The sequence below is a fragment of the Podarcis melisellensis genome (assembly GCF_964234715.1).
Source record: "Podarcis melisellensis genome assembly, chromosome: 4".
Lineage (NCBI taxonomy): Eukaryota > Metazoa > Chordata > Lepidosauria > Squamata > Lacertidae > Podarcis > Podarcis melisellensis.
Window position 1 is genome coordinate 6,981,703 of NC_138531.1, and position 21,488 is coordinate 7,003,190.

The 21,488-nt window shown below is 42.1% G+C and overlaps 1 protein-coding gene across 9 annotated transcripts in view; it reads right to left on the reverse strand.

Moving 5' to 3' along the window:
- The window catches only part of PCDH9 (protocadherin 9), a 747,296-nt gene that overhangs the window by 514,394 nt on the left and 211,414 nt on the right, over positions 1–21,488 (reverse strand). Inside the window, exon 3 of one of the 9 annotated variants that reach the window (XM_081907287.1) lies at positions 19,203–21,122. The exons of the other annotated variants lie outside the window; for them this stretch is intronic. Within the exon in view, the coding sequence (XP_081763413.1) occupies positions 21,102–21,122 (21 nt within the window). The 3' untranslated portion in view covers positions 19,203–21,101. Of the gene's footprint in view, positions 1–19,202; positions 21,123–21,488 lie in introns of those variants that run through there. 9 annotated transcript variants of the gene reach the window in all.

Consider the following 21,488-nt stretch of genomic DNA (forward strand, 5'->3'; position numbering starts at 1 on the left):
GAACTGCCAAACCCTTTAATGGAATTTGGAAGCTCTACAGACTGTCTGGGAGCCAGACATATACACTATCCATTCTGACAAGACATCTGCCTTGCTTTCAAGTCATCCCATGTCTCTAGTCTATAACATAAGATGCAGCCATTAGTTATTTTAATTCAGCCTTTTGCCTGCCCCCTAAAACAACTCCATGTCAACCTAACCCGATGTAAATTATTTTTCCTTATTATCTAAAGCACTTCACAAAAGTTAAGAACACCACGAGAACACAGGTTGTACTTCTGACACATATCTGAGACATTCTCAGCCATTGGGTTGAATGAGGCTGCACTAGATCATGTTTGCATGAATGGAAATGATATACAACGCCTCCACCCTCCTCGTCTAAACTAATTTTAGCTAGTAATTGAATGCAACCTTCTGATAGCCTGGAAGTAGCACTTTAGAAAACTACTTTGTGTATCTCTGAAGCCTCATTCATGCTGCCACTTCATGAGGTATTTTCATCTCTTAACTCTCCACTCTAAGCCACAGTACTCAGCCATAATGAGCTAAAAGCCTGTAACATTCAAGAAGCAATTTGAATGCCTAATTTTTATTTGAATTTGCTTTTGTTCAATGTCCAGATTTACCTCTGCTGCACAGGACTTAGCACTGCAACTAATTTACCTCTGAAACACAGGATTTAGCACTGTGGTGTTTTCCCATCACCCACCCACAGAGAATATGCAATATGTGGAAGGGGTGGAGAGAGGGAAAACATATATTCCCAGAACAGTAGCATTCCTGAACTATCAAGGAGATGGAAAAAAAAATTATACCATGTGCTGAATATAAAATGCTTTTTCCTAAATGGAATAAGCAGAACGTTCCACCACGTGAAGTAAAACACTGGAAGCACTTACATGCCAAAACACCATATATAGTATTTTCTTAAATGGCACTTAGTAAGCAACTCAGAACTAATTTATACAAGTGTGTTTTGCTACCTGTATGAGTGTGTGAAGCAGAGGTGTTCCATAGGAGCTTTTTAGAACATGTTCTCATTGTGTTCCCATGATTTTGGGGCCATGTGTCTCATATTTTATGGCTTCGGGTCAACAAACACCTGAGAATAGGTGGCTGAGCAATGTGTAAATCAAACCTCAGGAGCCAAACTATCTGGCAGCACCCAAAAAACAAACACTGTTTCTGATTTAAATGATTTAAAGCAATGCAATGAGTATGCACAAAGATGTGTAGGATGTTTCTTAGTTTGCATAATGATGGTGCTGAGAATTGTGTGTGCATATTGGTGCACATGGCACTTTACAGTGTTCCAGAGGCGACATAGGAAATTCCCTGTTCTCAGGGATTTTGCAACCTAAAATAGATAGTGGGCAATTATATTGCTTGGTTGCAGAGAGGAACAAGGATAATATGCAGAAAAGATGTGTTCAAAGGAAGGATATGAGGAAATGAAACCCTTCTGACTATCCAAATTTAAGAAAGCTATCTTGCATTTTTAAAGGGTGAAATGATATTTCACAGTGCTCAACGTCATACTTTATGTTAATATATATATATATATATATATATATATGCAGGTTTTGGTGTCCTCGGGTGTCTTCCCGTGTAAAAGTTGGGGTGTCTAGGCGACGTTTCGACGAGGTCTCACTCGTCATCTTCAGGCTGGTGCTTTCGGCTTCTTGTTACTGGAACAGAGCAGGATCTCAGTGTTTGAGTTCCTATAAATACTGTTGAGGGGGTGTGGTGTATAGCCTCCAATGTTCTGGGCAGAGAGGAAGTTCCCAGGCTAGTGTGCCTTTTCTTCTTTTGTTCCTTAATTACTTGAGGGATATCTTGAGTGATTTCTTGAGTGATATTGAGGTGGCACCTCCGGATGCTGCACCCCCCTGCAATCCCTACACAGATCTGGCTGACACAGGCCACAAAACCACAGCTCGCCCCTATACACGAAGCCAAGCCAGAGCACAACTAAGTGCAGTACAGCCATCTTCTCAGAAAAACTCTTCACAAAGTTCAAGAGGTCAAGACACAAAGACTTTAGCAACTAATCCACACCTAATGACCCACCTAAGTGGTACTCAGGATATCACTCAAGAAATCACTCAAGATATCCCTCAAGTAATTAAGGAACAAAAGAAGAAAAGGCACACTAGCCTGGGAACTTCCTCTCTGCCCAGAACATTGGAGGCTATACACCACACCCCCTCAACAGTATTTATAGGAACTCAAACACTGAGATCCTGCTCTGTTCCAGTAACAAGAAGCCGAAAGCACCAGCCTGAAGATGACGAGTGAGACCTCGTCGAAACGTCGCCTAGACACCCCAACTTTTACACGGGAAGACACCCGAGGACACCAAAACCTGCATTCCTGTACCCGTGAAAATCTACGAAAGCAAATATATATATATACATATATATTACAAAAACATCACTTTACAATTATGCTATTATATCAAATTATGTCAAATATTATAGTCTTATCTAATTCTAAACCATTCCAGCAAACAATAACTCTAGTTCTGTGCAAATCTCTTAAATTTCTGTCTTCCTTCTTTTTCACCTATGCAGCCTGTATATAATCATAATATACATAATATACATTTTGCTTTCCATTCTAGAACTCAGATCTGATTCTTTCCCCTGTATTTTGATGCTATTTTAAGGTAAAATCCCTCAAAAGGTGGCCAGGAAATAAAATCATGTTTCCTAGAAGCAGTGTTTCCACATAGGTTCTGCCACTGGAGTTTATGTGGGGCTGAAGTTAGACACATATGAAAGCTAATTTCTAGGAGATGGGGGGGGGTGAGCAGAGTTTTGATAGAACAAGAAAATTTCTTAGATAGTTTTCATACAACTCAGACCTATTTCTATATAATGTGATGTCACATACCTGCACAATCTGAAAACATAAATGCCCGCTTTTAAAAAAGTATCTGAAACTACGTAAAAACCTTGCTAGCACAAATCCTGAAGACACATCCGATCCTTTCTTTTGTATTTTTCCAAAATTAAAATTAATACTGCAAATCAGTAGCTTCATTGTGGCTTTAAAAACGTTAAAGGTTTTTATATAAATTTTCCAGCACAATGGTTTAGCCATTACCCACTGTTACAAAGATTAACAATCTAAGTCAATATTTGAAATGTAAAAGTGTCTTTCCACCTATCCATCCATTTTTTTATATGGACTAGTGTCATATCACACTTTCTTATTCATTTCCCCAAAAAGCTATTGCCCTGAATCTGTCCATGGCCCCTAAATGATCTATATATCTGACTTGAATCAAGCCTGAGCTGGTAGCTATCAGCAGGTGTGTAAATTCAATATTGCAAGACGGATCCATTAGTATCTGAACACTATTAATGGAGCCAAGAGGATGAAGCCCATTTTTCCCATTCCAGAGGACAAGGAACAGTTCTCTTGCAGAAGGAAAGCATTCAGTCACATCTGTCAGCACCAAAATGGCATCTATGGCCCTGTTTGCTGCTGAATGAAGATGAGTGCTCACCAGCGGACACTGGCATCCTCTTATCAGTGTGATTCTCTCTCTGTCCCCTTCACATTGCCCCCTTACAAATATAAGAAGAAATTACCGTACATAATACAGAAAGGATATTGCTTTATTTCTAGAAAGCAAGTTCACATAAAACACTGGGAACATGAAGGCACGCTGCCTTCTGGTAAAATTAATTTAGACTGGGAAAAGCACTGCCAGACCAATATGCATACAGAGGCGCAGAGAGTTGAAATATGATGCTAAAGACGATGAAACTGAGAGAAATGCAAACATTGTCACTCTGATTCAGGGCACACACGGTTCTTGTACACTTGGAATTCTACCACAGTTTCCGTAATCACTTCAGTGGTTGAAGGTCCTTCAAGACATCTCATGCCCTTTTAAAACGTGGTGGGTTTTTTTTTTGGGGGGGGGTTATTGGATTGTTGCTGTTGTTTTGATTGCGTATTTTGTGGTTTTATATTGTGATTTTATTCTGTGAACTGCCCTAAGACCTCCAGGTACAGGGCGGTATATACCGGTAAATTCAATAAATAAAAATTGAGTGCAGTGGAGAGGCATGTGGGCAGGGACTCCACAACACTTCCAAGAATGGGAAAATTCCTGGCGCTGCATAGCCCATATATATGAACCACCAGCCATGAGGAGCAGTGTACAATTACTGATTTCGTATGGCATTTATTAGTGTTAAAGGGAAATCTAAAAATTAATTGCAATGATGTCTACTCAGTACACAGAATAAAGTAGTAGAATTCTGGGCTGCAGCACATTAAAATACAAAGAGCCATGTTTTCTGAAAGCTTACTACATACAGTAGGTGTCTGTTTTGTTTTTTTAAGCGATCATTTGAAAAATCTGGAAACACCTCCTTGTGCCCACCACCAACCCCCAGCAACAGGCAGCACAAAATGTAGGCGTCTTTTTCTGCTATCCTACACCAGAGAAAGGTGGGTTTCATTTTGTTTTTTACCACCCTAGTACTGCTGCCAGGGTGATGGTGATCATGCCATTAATGTGCACTGTGATTTACAGAGCATGAGCAAGAATGTCATGTACTTACCCAAGGGAGCTTATTAAATAAACTTTGACAGTATGGCCAACAATGGAAGGGAGCAAAGGTAAGGGAAATGTGTGGGTAACAAAGTTACTACTTGTCTGTTCAAAAGATATCACCTATTTGTGGCTATCAAGGGAGAATCATCAATTACATGGCATTTTTTTGTTTTAAAAACCTCTTTTTTAAAATGCAGTGCTTTCGTGTGTGTGTGTGTGTGTGTGTGTGTGTGTGTGTGCAATTCTGCTTTGCTTTAGAAAGAACACACTAGTTTCTTACCTCCCATTCTTCACTTGTGATTCTAAAATTGTTCTTATCCTACATGTGATCTTATGCCCTGTCATGGAAAATAACAACTCACTCTTTTAAAATAATAGTGTAAAAGCAGCAGAAGAGAGAATCCAAAGGGCAGACTCGCAGAGATGCCTGCCCACATTTGTGTACCTGTGTTCATTCTCGAGATAAACCAGTAATAAAGGAGGAAGCTAACTGCATCTGTATGCATTCCCATTTATCTTGATGTCATCTTGTCATCGTGAGATCCAACTTTTAATAAAGTTGTCTTAGCTTCTGGCGGAGGGAAGAGTTGCTGAATGCTCATATTTACTGTTAAAGAGCAGAAGGTTAATAGGTTCAGTGTTGTCATTTTCTGCATGTCAAGGATGAAATTTAATATTGTGCTGAGGGTGGGCTCTCTCTTATCGGAAGCCTTCCGTAACCACAATGCTGTCTCTTGGAAAGAGCACATCTAAGGTTGCTCTGGGCTTAGTTAGTGCAATGGGTACATCTGCTACAGACATGAGTTTGCCTCTAGGTCAGGGCGGGGAAACCTTTCTCAGCCTGAGGGCCACATTTTCTCATGAGTAACTTTCCAGGGGCCACATGAACAGTGGCCAGAGCAATGGATATGACTTCTTCCTTTGGAAAATAGGTTGCATTTCCACCACACACACCACAGTTTTCTATATGTGTGAATATTTCTCCAGCCTTCATCCATTTCAAGGAAGGAGGGGAGCAGGTCTTGGCATGGGACCCAGACATTAATTGCCCAGGGACAGACAGAGACTCCTGGAAGGGTTCATTTGATTCCCAAGCCTAAGGTTTCCCACCCCAGTCCACATGGTCTTAGTGCAGTTTCACTACTATGAATGAAATCTGAAAGCTTCCACTGTCCCTTTTATTTTAACCTTGGGATACAATCTAATGCACACATAGGGCTGCTATGCATTTTACAGAAACATACAGTCCACATGCTTCCTATAACATGCAAGACCAAGCCATATTTATTTTTCCTGATTGCATGTTCAAGCTGCAGATAATCATGATTTGCCCTGAAACGTGTATACATTGTCCTTGGTGTGCAAGAAGGGTAAATTAATGTGGATAATTTATATGGTCCGCATATACTATGGGAAGTACACATGGATTACTGTAAAGTATCATTGTTTTTTGTCTTTGCCATGGAACACAGGTTCACTTGAGGCCACCTGAGCTCTTTTGGGCTTCCAGCTCTCTTTGTCAGCAAAATGAAGCTGGAAAAGGCTATGTGTATGCTGGTCAGCATCTGCTGTCTAGAGACCCATGTCTTGGACTTGAACCTGCTTGCTTTCTCTTCTGCTTTCTTTGCCTTGCTCTGCCCTGCCTCCCTGCCTCTTTGTCCTTTGATGCATCTATGTGGAGCATGTCTCAGCTTGCCTGCAGAGAATTATAAGCATGTGCCCTCCCATTTCTGTGGCATGTAAAGGGGCCTATCACAACATTCCGTGAAGCACATGGTACAGTTCTCATGGCAACTGGGCCGCCTCCATTTTGCACATGTGAATGTTCCGCCGCTACTGCAATGCTAAAATGTCTAGGAACATACTAGTTCTTGAGCTCAAAGATACATACAAAGATATTTTAACCTGGTTTTACATCTGCAAAAGATCGAGTTGTTACAGCCTGTACAGACCCTGTTTTATGACTGGGTCAACACTTTCTTGGAAGTACAACTCAATTAAATTAAGAATCAGGAAGAACTTTATGGTGGTAAGAGCTGTTTGACAGTGGAATGAAGTCGGCCGCAGTGGAATGAAGGGGGGGCCGGCCGCACCGGGTGCAACATCTGGGGGGGCGCTCCACAGGTTAGGGGGCGCAAAATCCACGGGTTAGGGGGCGCAAATTACTTGCCTTGCCCCGGGTGCTGACAACCCGCGCTACGCCACTGGTCAGGGATACTTTAGCTGAGATTCCTTCATTGCAGGGGGCTGGACTAGATGACCCTCAGGGTCTTTCCAACTCTACAATTCTATGATATTGCCATGAGCATAACTGGACTGATGCAATTCCTATATTTTCTCCCCCTTAACATGCAGTATTTCTGCCATTGTGAGAAAACATTCTACACAGCTTTGTCTTAACAGGAGGAAAAGGAAAACAGCTCTGTGATGCATGCAATGCAGAAAGATCAAAATGCAATTTTGTTTCTTTATTGTTCCTCTTATTTCATTTCCCAACATAACAGTAGCTGCTTCAAGCGACAACAGCTGTGACATAATTACGATTTAACATGCCACTTGATATGCTTGTCATATCTGCAGATTATAGATTTAAATTAATTCGACAAGAGAAGCCCCAGCAGAAATGTGAGAAATCACCTGATACGCCTACTGGTCACACCCATAGAAGGTACTACTATTATTATTTTAAAGAAAATAAAATGCTAGAATAGACGTAGTACAGTTCACTGTCAAAACCCTAGTATTCCCTCAGAATGCAGAATTCAGGATGCAGGTGGGCGACTCACACGGTTGAAGGCTCATCCATTAAAAGGAATTCTACTTCCACAAATAAAAACTGGATGTCACAGGGAAGGCTTGGCTACATAGCAAGCTTTCTATGTCCGGTGCTTGTTTTTGCATGGAGAGGCATTTAAACCACGCTGCAGCTCCCCACCTGCAGTCTGACCTGATGAGGGACCTACCTTTGCTCAGATGAGGTACCTACTTTCCAGAGCTCAGAAAATCTGATGCTAAGCCAAAGTGTTTCACTCAGCTAATTTTGGCACATTTAGCCAGCTGTTTTGTGTGTGTGTGTTTGAGTGTGTGTGAGAGAAGCATCCTCTGAACATTGTCGAATTTTCATTGAGGGAATCATTTGACTTTGTTCTGCAGGTGCTTACTTATATTTGATGAGTTAGCTGAGAGTGTTTCTCCTCCGTGCATGGCTGCACTCGGCGTGGAGGATGGGCCATGAAGGCAAAGACTTGGAAGAGGAGCTGATCTTTTTGTAGGTTAAAAGAAAGAAAGAAAAAGAAACACTTGGCCACCTCAGTGAATGTAAGTACCCCCTTGGAGAGTTTTTGGTATCACACACACACTTGAATTTGCAAGGAACAAATGGTCCACATAAAGTAGTGCTGGGGGATTAAACTCTGCCTTAATAAATTCCCCCTTTTTGTGGAAATGGCAAAAGAGTAGCACAATTTCCTCAGGAGCAGGTTCTTTCCCCTGAGCTTTAAATTTTACAGTTCTACTTGGAACATTAAAAAACAACAACCCACGTGGCATGTGAGCTGTGTGCATTAACAAGCACTTCTGCCCGTATCAGCCTGCCTGTGTATTGAGTGCCCCAGCATCTGAGGTGAACCGGACGAGCCTTTTAGGTAGGGAAGTCCCGCTTAGAGATCTCCCTCCCTAGGGAGTTTCACCGGGTGCCTGCTCTTAACTTTTTAGCACCAGGAAAATACTTTGGTTTTTGTTTCATTGCTTGTTCTCCCAGGCTTTTAAAGTGGTTTAACTTATTTTAGCAACTGTTTTAATGCTGGCTATATAATGATTGATTTGCTCTGCTATGTTTTATTCACTTGCATTGATTTTATCGTATGGATTTTATTGTTGTTGTTTCTACTTTACAGTGATCTGCTCAGGGAGCTGTCAGGTTGAAGGGCGGTATTAAAATATAGCAAATAAAATAAATAAATAAATAAATAAACAGCTCTTATTCTACTAAAACACCAAGCTCACCAGTTATCTTGGGGCAACAAGGCTGGCCCATCCATTAGGCCAGGGAAGGCAACTGCCTCTGGTGGCAGGATTCATAGGGGCAGCATATCCCAATGTAGATCTTTATTCCCCTCTCGTTCCTGACTCACGCCTTCTCTCCTGGCCAGGATGTGGGGAGGCACCATTTTGTGGTTCGCCTCAGGTGCCTAAATGTCTCGGACCAGCCCTGTATTTTTCTACTGTGGATATTAAACTTAAACTCTTATGATAGAAACAAATGTGTTTTTAAAGATGCTTACGTTTACCAGATGAACAAACCATTCAGAGGAAAGAAGGTGAGAGTGGAAGCTCCACATCCAGTATCTCCACTCTGAAGAAAGGCTTAATGAATTCTGACCACTGCTCTTCAAATGGGGCAGGAGCAGGGGTGCCAGTTCCTGGGGGCCCAGATCTTTTGAGTCCCACTCCCAACTAATTTTCTTTTTGGGGCCACCCCCTCATGTCAAAAAAAGCATAGGGCAGAAGAGGCCAAGCACAGAGCCAAGTGTGGCGTGGCTTCAGTGGCCATCTCCATCTCTTCCTCCTCCTGCCACAGAGGGGAAGGTGAGGGAAGTAGCTCCTGGCTGGTGGTGGTGACAGGAGGAGGAGGAAGAGGACGAGGAGGCTGCGCACCAGAGAGAAGAGCTGCAGCCATGGAAGCTGCACTGCCGCCATGTTTGGCTCCACCTCCTGGCTCCTCCCGACATCCCACGTGTGATGCCACACAGGTGTGACATTGCACCCTCCAAATCTCCCTCACAAGTTGGCGCCTCTCAGCTGGCATGGGTATTGCCTTGCAGAAAAGCGCAAGCCAATATGGGCAGTGGAGTGTTTTTCCTCCCTATCCTCATGAACAAAAGCACCAAGTGGACAGAGGTGCTGTGTGCTGGAATAAAAGACAGGGAAAGAGGTGTTGTGAAGTGATGGTAAATTCACCTTCCAGATATGACAGAGCCCATGCCAAAGCACAAATGTCTGGGGAGCACTGTGGCTGCCTACTCTTGTGGAGATTGCACTGCTCTTCCACGGTTGTAGAACCATGATAGCACCATAAGAAGCCAGTGAGCCAAAGAGTGGTGATTCCCATATCTGGGAACTGTTTGGCACAAAGGGATTCCGCCTCTCTTGTTTACAAGTACAGTGGTACCTCGGGTTACAGACACTTCAGGTTACAGACTCCTCTAACCCAGAAATAGTACCTTGGGTTAAGAACTTTGCTTCAGGCTGAGAACAGAAATCGTGTGCAGCAGAAGGCCCCATTAGCTAAAGTGGTGCTTCAGGTTAAGAACAGTTTCAGGTTAAGAACGGACCTCCAGAACGAATTAAGTTCTTTAACCCGAGGTACCACTGTAGTAAGTGTTCTGTGGTCTTCCTTCCCTCCCATGTTAGGAATGGCTTATTTACTTTATGCACTTATCAGGCTAGGCATAAATGTCAATTTGTTTGTTAAACACGCCAGTGGGGAGGGGGTTGGATGTTAAGCAGTTAATTCGGGTCAATATCCAGAGGCCTTGCCACTCAGGCCCAGTATCTGTGTGAACAGAAGGCCCGAAGCTCTCAATTTTAAAGCTCCAAAGAGTGATACTGAACATGTCACAGAGTAATTTACATCCGTAATTTAAAGTCTGTTCCATATTAGGTGGAATACTCCTTTCCACCTCCCTCCCAACGAACAGGCTCCTCAGACGCTGTCTTAATAAATAGTTGGTGCTCTCCTTGTATATAAATAATGGTTCGAGCTTCCTCAAGGGCATCAGAAACACTGAAGCATAAGACACCAGTAAATACAAAAGGCAAGAGGTGCCCACATTGGGTGGCGATATATTCTGAAGCACTGCTGTGGGTGAGCCGACACTTTCTAGATGCTGAGGCTAACAAAACAAGGGCAGCACGCTCCCAAACTGGGAATCGTAGCTGCCGCAAGAGGCTGTGCTTGAGTGCTGTTGCGTGAAAAGTGGCCACTATTGAGAAAGCCAGCAAAGGGAGTAGTAGGTTTATCACCCTGCTGCTACTATATTTCAGAATGTGTTTGTACGTTTAAAAATTCATGGGCACCATCCATAATTTATTTCACTTTTGTGCTTTAATTTTCCAAAGCCGGAGTCAGACAGACAACACACTGCAACGTCGCCTCCCTCCTCTGTGTTCTCATCGAGTATCTGCTCGTCCTCCCCGTACTGTCCCTGGAGAAGGGTTGCCAATATCAGGATGCTGTTTAGTGAAGACATGCAGCTGCAGTCTCCACAGTGAGGCTCACAGAAGTTCCAAAATTTTCAAAAAATTCCAGCAAGAATCTCTGCCAGAAAACCTGTGGGGTTTGTTGTACTGATGGAGAGGAGGACAAGGTTTCCAACAAATCATGAGCACATTCCTACTGCTTTAGGGATTCTCCCCCCCTTTTTTTTATTTAGCAGATTACATGTCCTTGGTTACTTTCTTCATTACCTCTAGAAGAAAAACACGTCATTTTCAAGCAACAGTAGGAGGGGGAATGTTTCAATGTTTCCTTAAACCTAGCTGCATCTAGGGACGCGGGTGGCGCTGTGGGTAAAACCTCAGCGCCTAGGACTTGCCGATCGCATGGTCGGCAGTTCGAATCCCTGCGGCGGGTTGAGTTCCCGTTCGTTCGGTCCCAGCTCCTGCCCACCTAGCAGTTCGAAAGCACCCTTAAGTGCAAGTAGATAAATAGGTACCGCTTTATAGCAGTACCTATTTATCCTGCCCACCTAGCAGTTCGAAAGCACCCTTAAGTGCAAGTAGATAAATAGGTACCGCTTTATAGCAGGAAGGTAAACGGCGTTTCCGTGTGCTGCTCTGGTGCCAGTTCGCCAGAGCAGCTTCATCATGCTGGCCACGTGACCCGGAAGTGTCTGCGGACAGCGCTGGCTCCCGGCCTCTAGAGTGAGATGAGCGCACAACCCTAGAGTCTGTCAAGACTGGCCCGTACGGGCAGGGGTACCTTTACCTTTACTAGCTGCATCTTGTAGACGAAGATACAAGATGAACTGTTACCATGCTGAAAAAATAAAATCATGTGAATAGAGAAAAAAGTATTATTATTATTAGTAGTAGTAGTATTAGTAATAATAATAATAATGTGATCAAGTCCTGGGTGGGTTATTTTTAAGTCTCCTTTACAGTGGCGTAGCGCGGGTTGTCAGCACCTGGGGCAAGGCAAGTAATTTGTGCCCCCTAACCTGTGGATTTGCGCCCCCTAACCCGTGGATTTGCGCCCCATAACCCTAACCCCCAGATGTTGTGCCCGGTGCGGCCGGCCCCCCTTGCACCCCCCATGCTATGCCACTGCTCCTTTATCTTTGGGGAGGTCAGTTGATGAATAGCACATACGGGGTAATGTATGCTTTTCCTAATATTTCCACAAATGCATTGCACAAATGACATAGGGCATCATATGCATGAGACACATGTCTGTCTGCTAAAGCAGCTATCAAATTTTCACTGAAAAGGGCTTTCTGACCTGTTATTTCATACATTGGTCCACTGTGACTTAATTTTTCATGGCTTCTGATTGTTTCCTTCAAGTCTAACTTAATGCTAACCATGTTTGCTATTCAAAATATAGGGGTTTCCTATTGGGTGTTATTTACATTTCTGTTCACTTACTTTATTTTACAACATCTTGAAAAACTATGAAAATTTTACAGGTTAAGTATTATTTGCACTCAGTAACCCCCTCTGTCTGCCTGTAATTATTGTTTCAGCTTTGCATAATAGAAAATATATAAATAAAGAAAATTCGTGGATATTCAGTGTATCCCTGAGTGCCACTAACAAATGAGATAGAGTAATTTTGAATTATCTAAATAGAGAGACACTGGCAACCACAGAAAGCTCAGCATTAAATGCCCTTTGCCCTTGGTTATCACCTCTTTTAGGTTCTCTGTCTTTTTTTTTACAGCTGTTTTGAATCGTAATTGCCATTTTCAGGACTGCTATACATTTAATGCTCATATGCTTCCAGGGTCATAGCCGGAGATTTATATTTTAAAGGTTGTTTTTTTTTAAACAAAAAAAATCCCCACCTCCAATGATTCTATAGTATTTAAACCTTCAACATTCATAGAGACACTATGCAGTGAGCTGCTTTGCACATAACAGTGCCGTAGCACAATTGCACAAATATGAAGGAAAGGAGATTGTGTGGCTACTTCTCTTCTGCTCCTCCTGCTGCTTTGAGCTAAGTCTTGGTTTGCTGTAGTACGTTATCCAAAATGGGATTCATGGTTTGTTTCACTCCAGACAAACCATGAATTTTAACCTAGGTTTGTTTTTGGGTTTACGGTATGTTGCTTCTCTGGAGGAGACAAATCATGAGGGTGGGCTCAGATGACAGGCTAAGCCAAATCATGGGGAGAGTGCAGAGGCTGTGGTCTCCTTCCTGGAAACCAATGCACTTGTATGTACATTCTTAGCCATACATGTGGACCAGCTCTCTGTATGTATACAGCAGTAAGGTAAGGAGGTATAAAAACAAAATCTTACCTGTAGGAGATTTTGAGTTCGTAATAAATAAATAAATAAATAAATAAATAAATAAATCTTATTTTCTATTGCATAGGGGATCATGAACTTTTTGCCTGTTATCTGTTACTTCTAGTTTACATGTGCAATAATATGGCACAGCACTTCTCTTATGAGAGAGAGGGAAATGGAATGAACGCCGTTGGTTAACATAAACCATGTAGCTTAAATAATTACTAAATTTTAAATAAAATGGGCATTTTCAGAACTTACTGTAATCAGCAATGACAATGACCAATCTTCAAACACTTGTACACATCAAGCTCTGATAACTTCAGTAGGCTTATGTATATTAGTATTTGCGGCAGTCCAATTCCACAAAGGGGTCCATTTATACAGTCAACAAAGTAATTTGTTATTGACAAGGCTTTTTTCAGCCAGAACTCAGTTCTGGCACCTCTCAGGTGGGTGCCATTGCCATTATAAGAGAACAAGGGAAGTGTTCATGGTGAGTTCCAGCACCATCCTTTCTAGAAAAATAGCGCTGATTATTGATAAACCTTTTCCGGGACTGCATCACTAAACACTGCTGGTGATAAACTGTGCATGTTTGAATGCCCCTCCATGCAAATGAAATAAATGTCCCCTGCATGTAGAAAGCCATCCTGTAAAAATTAACAGTTCAGCTTGATAACTTTCTACGGCATGATAACTTTCCACATTCAGAGAATTTCGTTGTTTTTTTCCATGGGGGGCTTATTCAAATGTGAACCATCTTTCCACCTGTAGCCTGAAGTGGCGCAGTCTAGGAAAAGCTGTATAGTGTACACCATGGTTAGGCAAACTAAGGCCCAGGAGCTGGATTCGGCCCAATCTCCTTCACAATCCGGCCTGCAGTCGGTCTGGGAATCAGTGTGCTTTTACATGAGTAAAATGTGTCCTTTTATTTAAAACACATCTCTGGGTTATTTGTGGGGCATAGGAATTAGTTCTCACTCCCCCCAAAAATATAGCCCACACACAGACCCCCACAATGTCTGAGGGACAGTGGACTGGCCCCCTGCTGAAAAAGGTTGCTGATGCCTGGTGTACACATTTGGCAAATGATTGTGTAAAAATGGGTTGGTGCAAATGCTTTTGGGCAGGGTACACAAACTGCAGCATTTTCCTATCCACACCTCAGCAGGACCACCATAGGACACTTTCCAGGGGGAACATGTTCTTTCTCAACAATGTAATGTTCACAATCAGAGAAAAGTAGTGAAAAGTCAAGCTAAACACACTTCCCATTCACTGCTGCTTACTATTCAGATATTCTTAAAACAGTTGAACTTGAAAATTATCAGGCTGTGGAGTGTAGCCCTTCTGTGCTTTTTGTAACCTTTAGTCCAGAAGATGAAAAATTGTGATTTGCTATCTGCTTGTACAGTGAGTAATGATCCTATACATTCACACAAAGTCGATTTCAGAATTCCTGATTTATTTTTTTAAAGGAATCTAATGAAAAGGAATTGTTCTAATTATAAACATAAGACGACACATAAGTATTGTTAACGGAACTAATTTTGAAATATGGGTGGCCAATTGCTCACCTAAAAGGAGAACGAACTTGATTACAAGAGGTGAGAAAGTGAAATGGTGGGCATTGGAGACCATTGGCTTTATTAATAAACAATGCTTAGCCTGCGCATAGTACTTTTAAAGCCCATCCCATCCCATACATTTTCAAGGATCCTCAGAGCAATATTGCAAGGTAGGTCAGTATTATTACTATCTCCTGTACTTCAGGTCAGAAGCAGAGGCCGAGAGCCTATGGCTTGCCTAGGGCTATGTAGGAAGGTCACAACTGCAGTGAGACTTCAGCCCCTTAAGTAACTTCCCACCACTGTACCACCCTTGAGCAGCCAAAATACTCTTACAAGGTCTTTAAAAAATAATAATCTGAAACTAGAGTGTAAAGTAAAATATTTTGGACAGCCCACTCCAGCTTCCTCTGTGTTTCATTCGCTTTATGTCCCCCGCCCCCCCACACTTCTTCTACTTCTTGGAAGACCTGCTGGGCAAGGAGTTCATCTTGCTATGCATTATTCATGGAATAGCTAACATAATGGGGTCTCCTAGTCCTGATATAGTACATACACACGCACTTAAGTGTTATTGTGAAAAATATTATACCAGTGGTGCTGGAACTAAAGCCTATAATTGTTATCTGTCTTATTAAACAACTCACTATTCATTTGAGGAGGAAGGGTAATGTTGCTTCTGTTGTTTTCAAAGTTCAACAGAGAATCACCTCAGCCTTCTCAATGGACATTTCTTTTTCTTTTTTCCTTCTCCCCCTTCTTCACCCTCTTGTCTACCACTCTTATTCATTTTGTTTTTTCACATTGTTTTCATACTCTCAATGTGAAACACCCTCCAGTGCTGGTTATCCCTACATAAGAGTCTTCCCGTGTACCTCAACCCCATTGACTCAGAGGCATCACCTTCTTTAGTATCTCAAGAGAGGGGACACTTTACACCTGAAGTGCAGCATTGAATTTCTCACTGTCTTTCTCTCCTTGCAGCCACTTGACAAAAAAACGGCAGATACTTTGTACAGTTGATTTTTTTTTCTTTCAGAAATAGCTGTGTGGGGTGGGGTGGGGTGGGTATATTGGGACCATGGAGTAGGAGGAAGATATAAACCTGTTGTCTGCACCATAAGCCCAGTCAGAATCCACATCTGCCATTTGCATTAGGAGGAAAGCTCCCTCTACTTCACAAACATGTTGACAACCTTTTAGCCCTTGCACACACTTCTGCTGTGCCCCACACAGTCTCAAATGCACACCCCACATATACTCTCCTATCCCTTTCCGCCACATAACGTATGTTGGCTGCAATGGGGCAGACACCAGTTCACCATTTCTTCCTTCCCCTTGTCGTTCCTGAAACATGAAATATCTGCTGGAGAACTGCCTGCCTGCCTCAAGAGCTTTGCAGAAGCACACAAGGGCGATCACCATTAGGAATTAATCATTACTACAGAAGGCCTCTGTACAGCCATTAGTGGGGGCAAAGTCAAGTGAGCTGAAATGGGGACCACACTGGGAACGGAGCTCAGCCTCTTGCTCCTCTGTCTGCTTTGCAGGTGCTTGAGAGGGAGGCAGAAGCAGAACCCGGCGTTCAGAGGCAGTCTTGATATGAATCCATCTGGCTCAGAGTTCCTGCCCTGTCCCATTTCGGGTAAATTGTGGAAGGATGAGCCACTGTAAGCTACAATAATGAACCAGAATGCTGAATCCAGCTCTTCTATTCAAGCAGCAGGGTACAATTAATTTCTGATTGTCTGTGTTGGTCTGGACCATTTCCCCTGAAGCTACATATTACATGCATCCATTTGAGATCATCAGAAGACTGGCAAAGGCTGTAATATTGTTGGCTTTTGGTGGTGGGTCCTAAATGCAATTCTTGCTAATGCTTTAAAGAGTGATTCATAAGCTTCCTTTGAAGGTTATATTTGCATGATTATTATCTTATATATTAGCAAACAAATGCATACCATGCATTTGGAGTACTTGAGTAGGTACATTTCAAGTGGATTCACATTGGCACATATATACACCAATTTTATTTAAAATTAATAATTTTAAATGGATTTAAATTGACTCTTTTTCTTCTTTTTTTAACACAACCATATGCTATCACAGCCAGACCGAAGAGCAATTTTAATTGGAAAATAACCCACGGCTCCCTGGCATATTTGACAAACAACATTCCATCCCAAAGAAACAACAGAGGAAATTGTGTTATCCATTTATAGCAATTATAATATAGCCACTTTCCCTCAAATAGGGGAGTTTATTTCACAGCTACAAAATTGCATAATTAAATGTGCTCTTTTTTTGCTTCAGATAAGATTCATGACTAAGCACTTTGCAGATCATGTTTCCAAAAGGTTCTTTTGTGACATCAGATGTACACAGAACATGAGGCCAGTATTAGAGGTTCATTTAAAATTTGCCTAGACACAGTATAAATCTATGGGTTGCTCTTAAAAATGAAAATCTGAAAGACTGCAAGGTAAATGTTGTGATGCAATTTTCAGATTATTCCAGACAGGCCTCACACAGTCAGTCCTAAACTGTTCATCAGACTGAAGGAAAATTTCAAGCAAATCTTATTTTTATCCTCATGCACTAAGGAAAACCAAGAGAGTGTGGATAGGACAAGTAAATATTCTCTCTAGGAATGTGTACTCATAGTCATGTTTGCATTATCTCTGGTTTTTAAGGTAACATTTGCATCAACTTTGTTTGCTCAGAGCTAGATTCCTCATACAGTTGTAATTTGTGGTATTTTATTTCAGTGGGTTGTGTGACCCATATGAAGAAAGTGTTCTTTGATGAGCATACAGAACCACTCCAGAAGCCATACTGGGGTGCCACATAATTCAGTATAAGGCTACTCAATGCTAACATAACTTTGTGTTATGTTTCTTGTTGTTTATTTTATTGTGAAATGAGTCCATTCCTGAGCTTCTCTAAACTTAGCAGGAAAAAGACACTTAGTAACAATTGGAAACATTAGTAATTTTGATTACCAAAGCTGGCATAACCTAGTATGTATGAGAGGTGTTCTGTGAATGAGAACCAAATAGAAAGTTGGATCTGAAGCCAGGAGATCTTGGTTTAGTTGCTGGCTTTCAGCAAACCACCATAAGTCAGCCTGACTTAAGGGTTGTGGTGTGTGGTCCATGGAGAATAAACTGGGCAATGTATTTAGGAAGGAACTTCACAAACATTTTTAGTTTAAAGTGGTTATGTAATCCAAAGACTGACTAAAGACATTAAGAGTTTTCCTATGTGATGTTGGGTTGCAGCCATTTAGGATGCTCAAAACTGGACTGGATGAAAGTTGCATCTTGTTCTGCTGCCAGCACAGTGACTTGCCATGTGCTCCTGGGAATCTTACAAGGAAGGCTAATGCAGCAGCCCCCACACGTTGTCTGTTGTTCCCACCAGCTAGTACTTGGACATACCATTTCATTGTCATCCCTAATAGCAGTCAAGAGAACTATCCTCCTTGAGTCTGTCCAATATTTTTAAATAGAAATGGGCCACCTTAAGCTCATCCTGAAGAGCATGATAAGGGCTTATCATGAGAAAGTCCTTAGAATGCTCTCTGAGCGTTCAACTTGATGCAGAAAGCATCGGCCATCCTTCAGCTGCTACTCATCCTGCTCTCCAGAGTGAAAAGAAACAGAAAGCCATGGAAGGAGGGAATGAAGGATGGACTGGTAGAGAGGTCTACCCCAGCAGACCATCTTTCTGGTCAGAAATGGTATATCTTCTGCCAAGGAATCATGAAGTTTGCAATCCAGCTCGGTGAATTACTTTCTGCAAGGCAAGGAGCCCTTCTGCCTTCATTGGAGCATTCTACTGGGTGGCTGCTACTTCTTCCTGCTTCCTTTGGGAAAGTGTTGACATTTTAAAAAGGCAAATAGAATCCAAGCAGAGACCTGCTCAAGATATGCCCTCAAGGCTCTGCACTCCTCACCTCCCACCCAGTTCTGCTCACAATTCAGGTAAAAGAGTGCTTGCCTAGTGGACCACCCTTGCTCTAATTCTCATCCCATCCCTATCTTTAAAGCCATCTAAACCATGTATTGTGAATTCCATAAATTAACTGCCTGTTGTATCATCTGCCCTGAGCCTACTGGCCAGTCTATTTCACTGGCCAGCTTAAAAAAAAAGGCCTGGGGAAGCTGTCTATACAATTCAGCAGCACCAATTATAGTTAGGGAAGGATTCCTTTATAAAAGTGCTTTTTGTGTGTTTCTAACCACTTCACATACATTGTCTCAATAATAACCACAGGCTAATAGATGCACAAATCAGAGTTACAGGTTTTCATATGTTGCTAAACTGCCAGGTAGGCAGATAGAGGGGTCGCTGTTCCTGAGTGCAAGGAAGAACTACCTAAACATGCCTGAGAGACTCCAATAAATCTTTGACATGACATGTCGGTTCTGATGAATGCTCATTGCACAATGGAGAAGAGAAAAATGCACCAATTTCTTTATTTTGTGGTATAAAAATGTGGATTTATTCCATGAATGAGAATCAGCCTCAGACAACTTTCTAGCTTTTATTTCTTTGATATATTACACCACAGTGGATTTACATTTTTAAAAAGGGGGTTACAAGCACCACTTAATGGTTGACAGCTTTCTAGAAATGCTGATAAATACTATGTGATTACTCCCCCCCCCTCAGAAAAATGCACTACATAAAGTATATTCATACTCCGTGCCACTTTATTACAAATATTTCTCACAAGATCTAATCAAGCCACAGGTATATACCAATTTTCAGTCCAAGCCTGCAACAACTCCAGGCAAAGTTTTACCATTGATTCTTGGGTGGCGTCCCAAGTGAAAAGTGGTTGCGAGATTAAGCTGTCATTTGGCTGACTATGAATTATTTTCTTTTTCCCAGGTGCATGGACTAGTTATTACAATTCAAACAGAAATATTTTTAAATGAATTTGATCACTTGACAAGTGCCTGCTGATAACCCACTGCTTTGCTCTTTATTGCAAGTAGATATTTGGAATCTATTTTGTGCTGAACAATTTGAACCAAACAGTGAAATGCTTTTGGTCTCTTACAGAACAAACTAATCTAAGGCTACCTAAGGGCTTGGAGCAATATCCAGCTCCCTGAGTACATGCACAGGGGACAAGCTTCAGAAGGAGGAAAAGTGTTTCTGCCCAATTCTGTGTGAGAGCCTAATCATGTGCAAAACCTACTGCCACCCCAGACTAGTTGTGCCACTGAACACATGCAGGAGGGTCTGGCCACAGAAAGCCTGTGGTGACAGGGAGTGTATTTCCTGCTATTCAACACCCCATCCTGGATCCCATGAACTGGCACTTAGAACAGAAGGGGGCTGAAGTAATGCACTCACCCACAGCCCTAAGATGGCAGAATAAAGGATGGACATAACATGCCAGTCAGGGCAACTTTTTCACTCTTTGCTCCCAGCTCTGCAGGACCAGACTAGCAAGTGCTGGGAAACGTCCTCTCCTGCGGACGGGGCGGGGGGGAGAGAGTGTTCTTTCTCCCATGATTTATTTTAGCATGGGGACCAGTGCTCTGGTGTACATTTGCAATATTAAACCTCCACATTAAAGAACTGGATTGTGTCCCTATTCTAATACATTCTGGCGTATATATAGAGGATGTCTACTGCTGTTTTTATGTGCCTCCAAAAAGTGAATATAAAGCAAGGTGATTAATATTGATCAAGTAATATCAGATCTTTTCCATCGAGTGAGGAAAGGTATTTGCCTTTATTTTATTTACCACCAATAAAACTGATGTGATCTGTATTGTGAAGCACTCATGGAAGACTATTTTAAAACTTTCAAAATTGGCATTGCAGTACAAATATATGCATTTCCCAATATTTTAAAGACAGAAAACGTGCATTCATCAGCACAAATGTTTATATATTATTGGGGATGGGGTATCCCTGTCTAAAGAGAGTATAGAACATCATCAGCAAACAGATGCCAACTACTCCATAACCTTGTCTTTTAAAGGAAGGAGTATTAGGAGTATACCTAAATGTGCAAAGCCATTAGGCTCTTGAGAAATGTGTCTTGGGTAGTAAGATCGGGATTTTTTTATGCCTCTTTCAGATGCCAGCCAAAGAAATGTTTGTTTTGGTCTTCATTTTCCATCTAAAAATTTTGGACGGGCCTTTAGGCCTGGCTACCAAGAAGTGGGGTCCCATCTCTTTCAATATGTTCAAGTTCTTCGCAACAAAGAAGACCAATTCAAAGAGAGGAAACGTGCAGAATTTCTGTGTATAGTCTTTGGCTCTGCATCCCAAGACATCTTCTTGGATGCCCGCACCCTTCTCAGCAGAGAAGGAAGGAAGAAACGTCTTCAGAGGAAGCAGTGCTGTGTACCACATTGGATGTTGCCTCCCGGTAGTCAGAGCTGGTGAAGCAGGCATTGATTCTCTCAGGGAGAGGGTGGGGAGCACTTGAGAGAAAGAGAGAGAGAAAGACAGAAAGAGAGAGAGAGACCAAAGAGATAAGCAGACCTGGGGGACTTCAGGACATTTACAACCTAAATTTAGATTCCCCATTTTTCCCTAGCTGCATAATTGACTATATCGGTATCATATGTCAGGGCTGCACAATGTATGACCTACCACATAAAACTCAGTCCACCAGCCATGCATGGCAGAACTTCAGGGGCTGAAGAAACTTCCAGCTTTTCATGCCTGCCTAAAACAGTAGACCGGGGGATTTACAGCATGCAGCGTTCCACATTGCAAGACTTGTTGGCTGCTTTTGATTTGGTGTACCACAAATTGTGCAGGTCTATCATATGTCATATATTCTT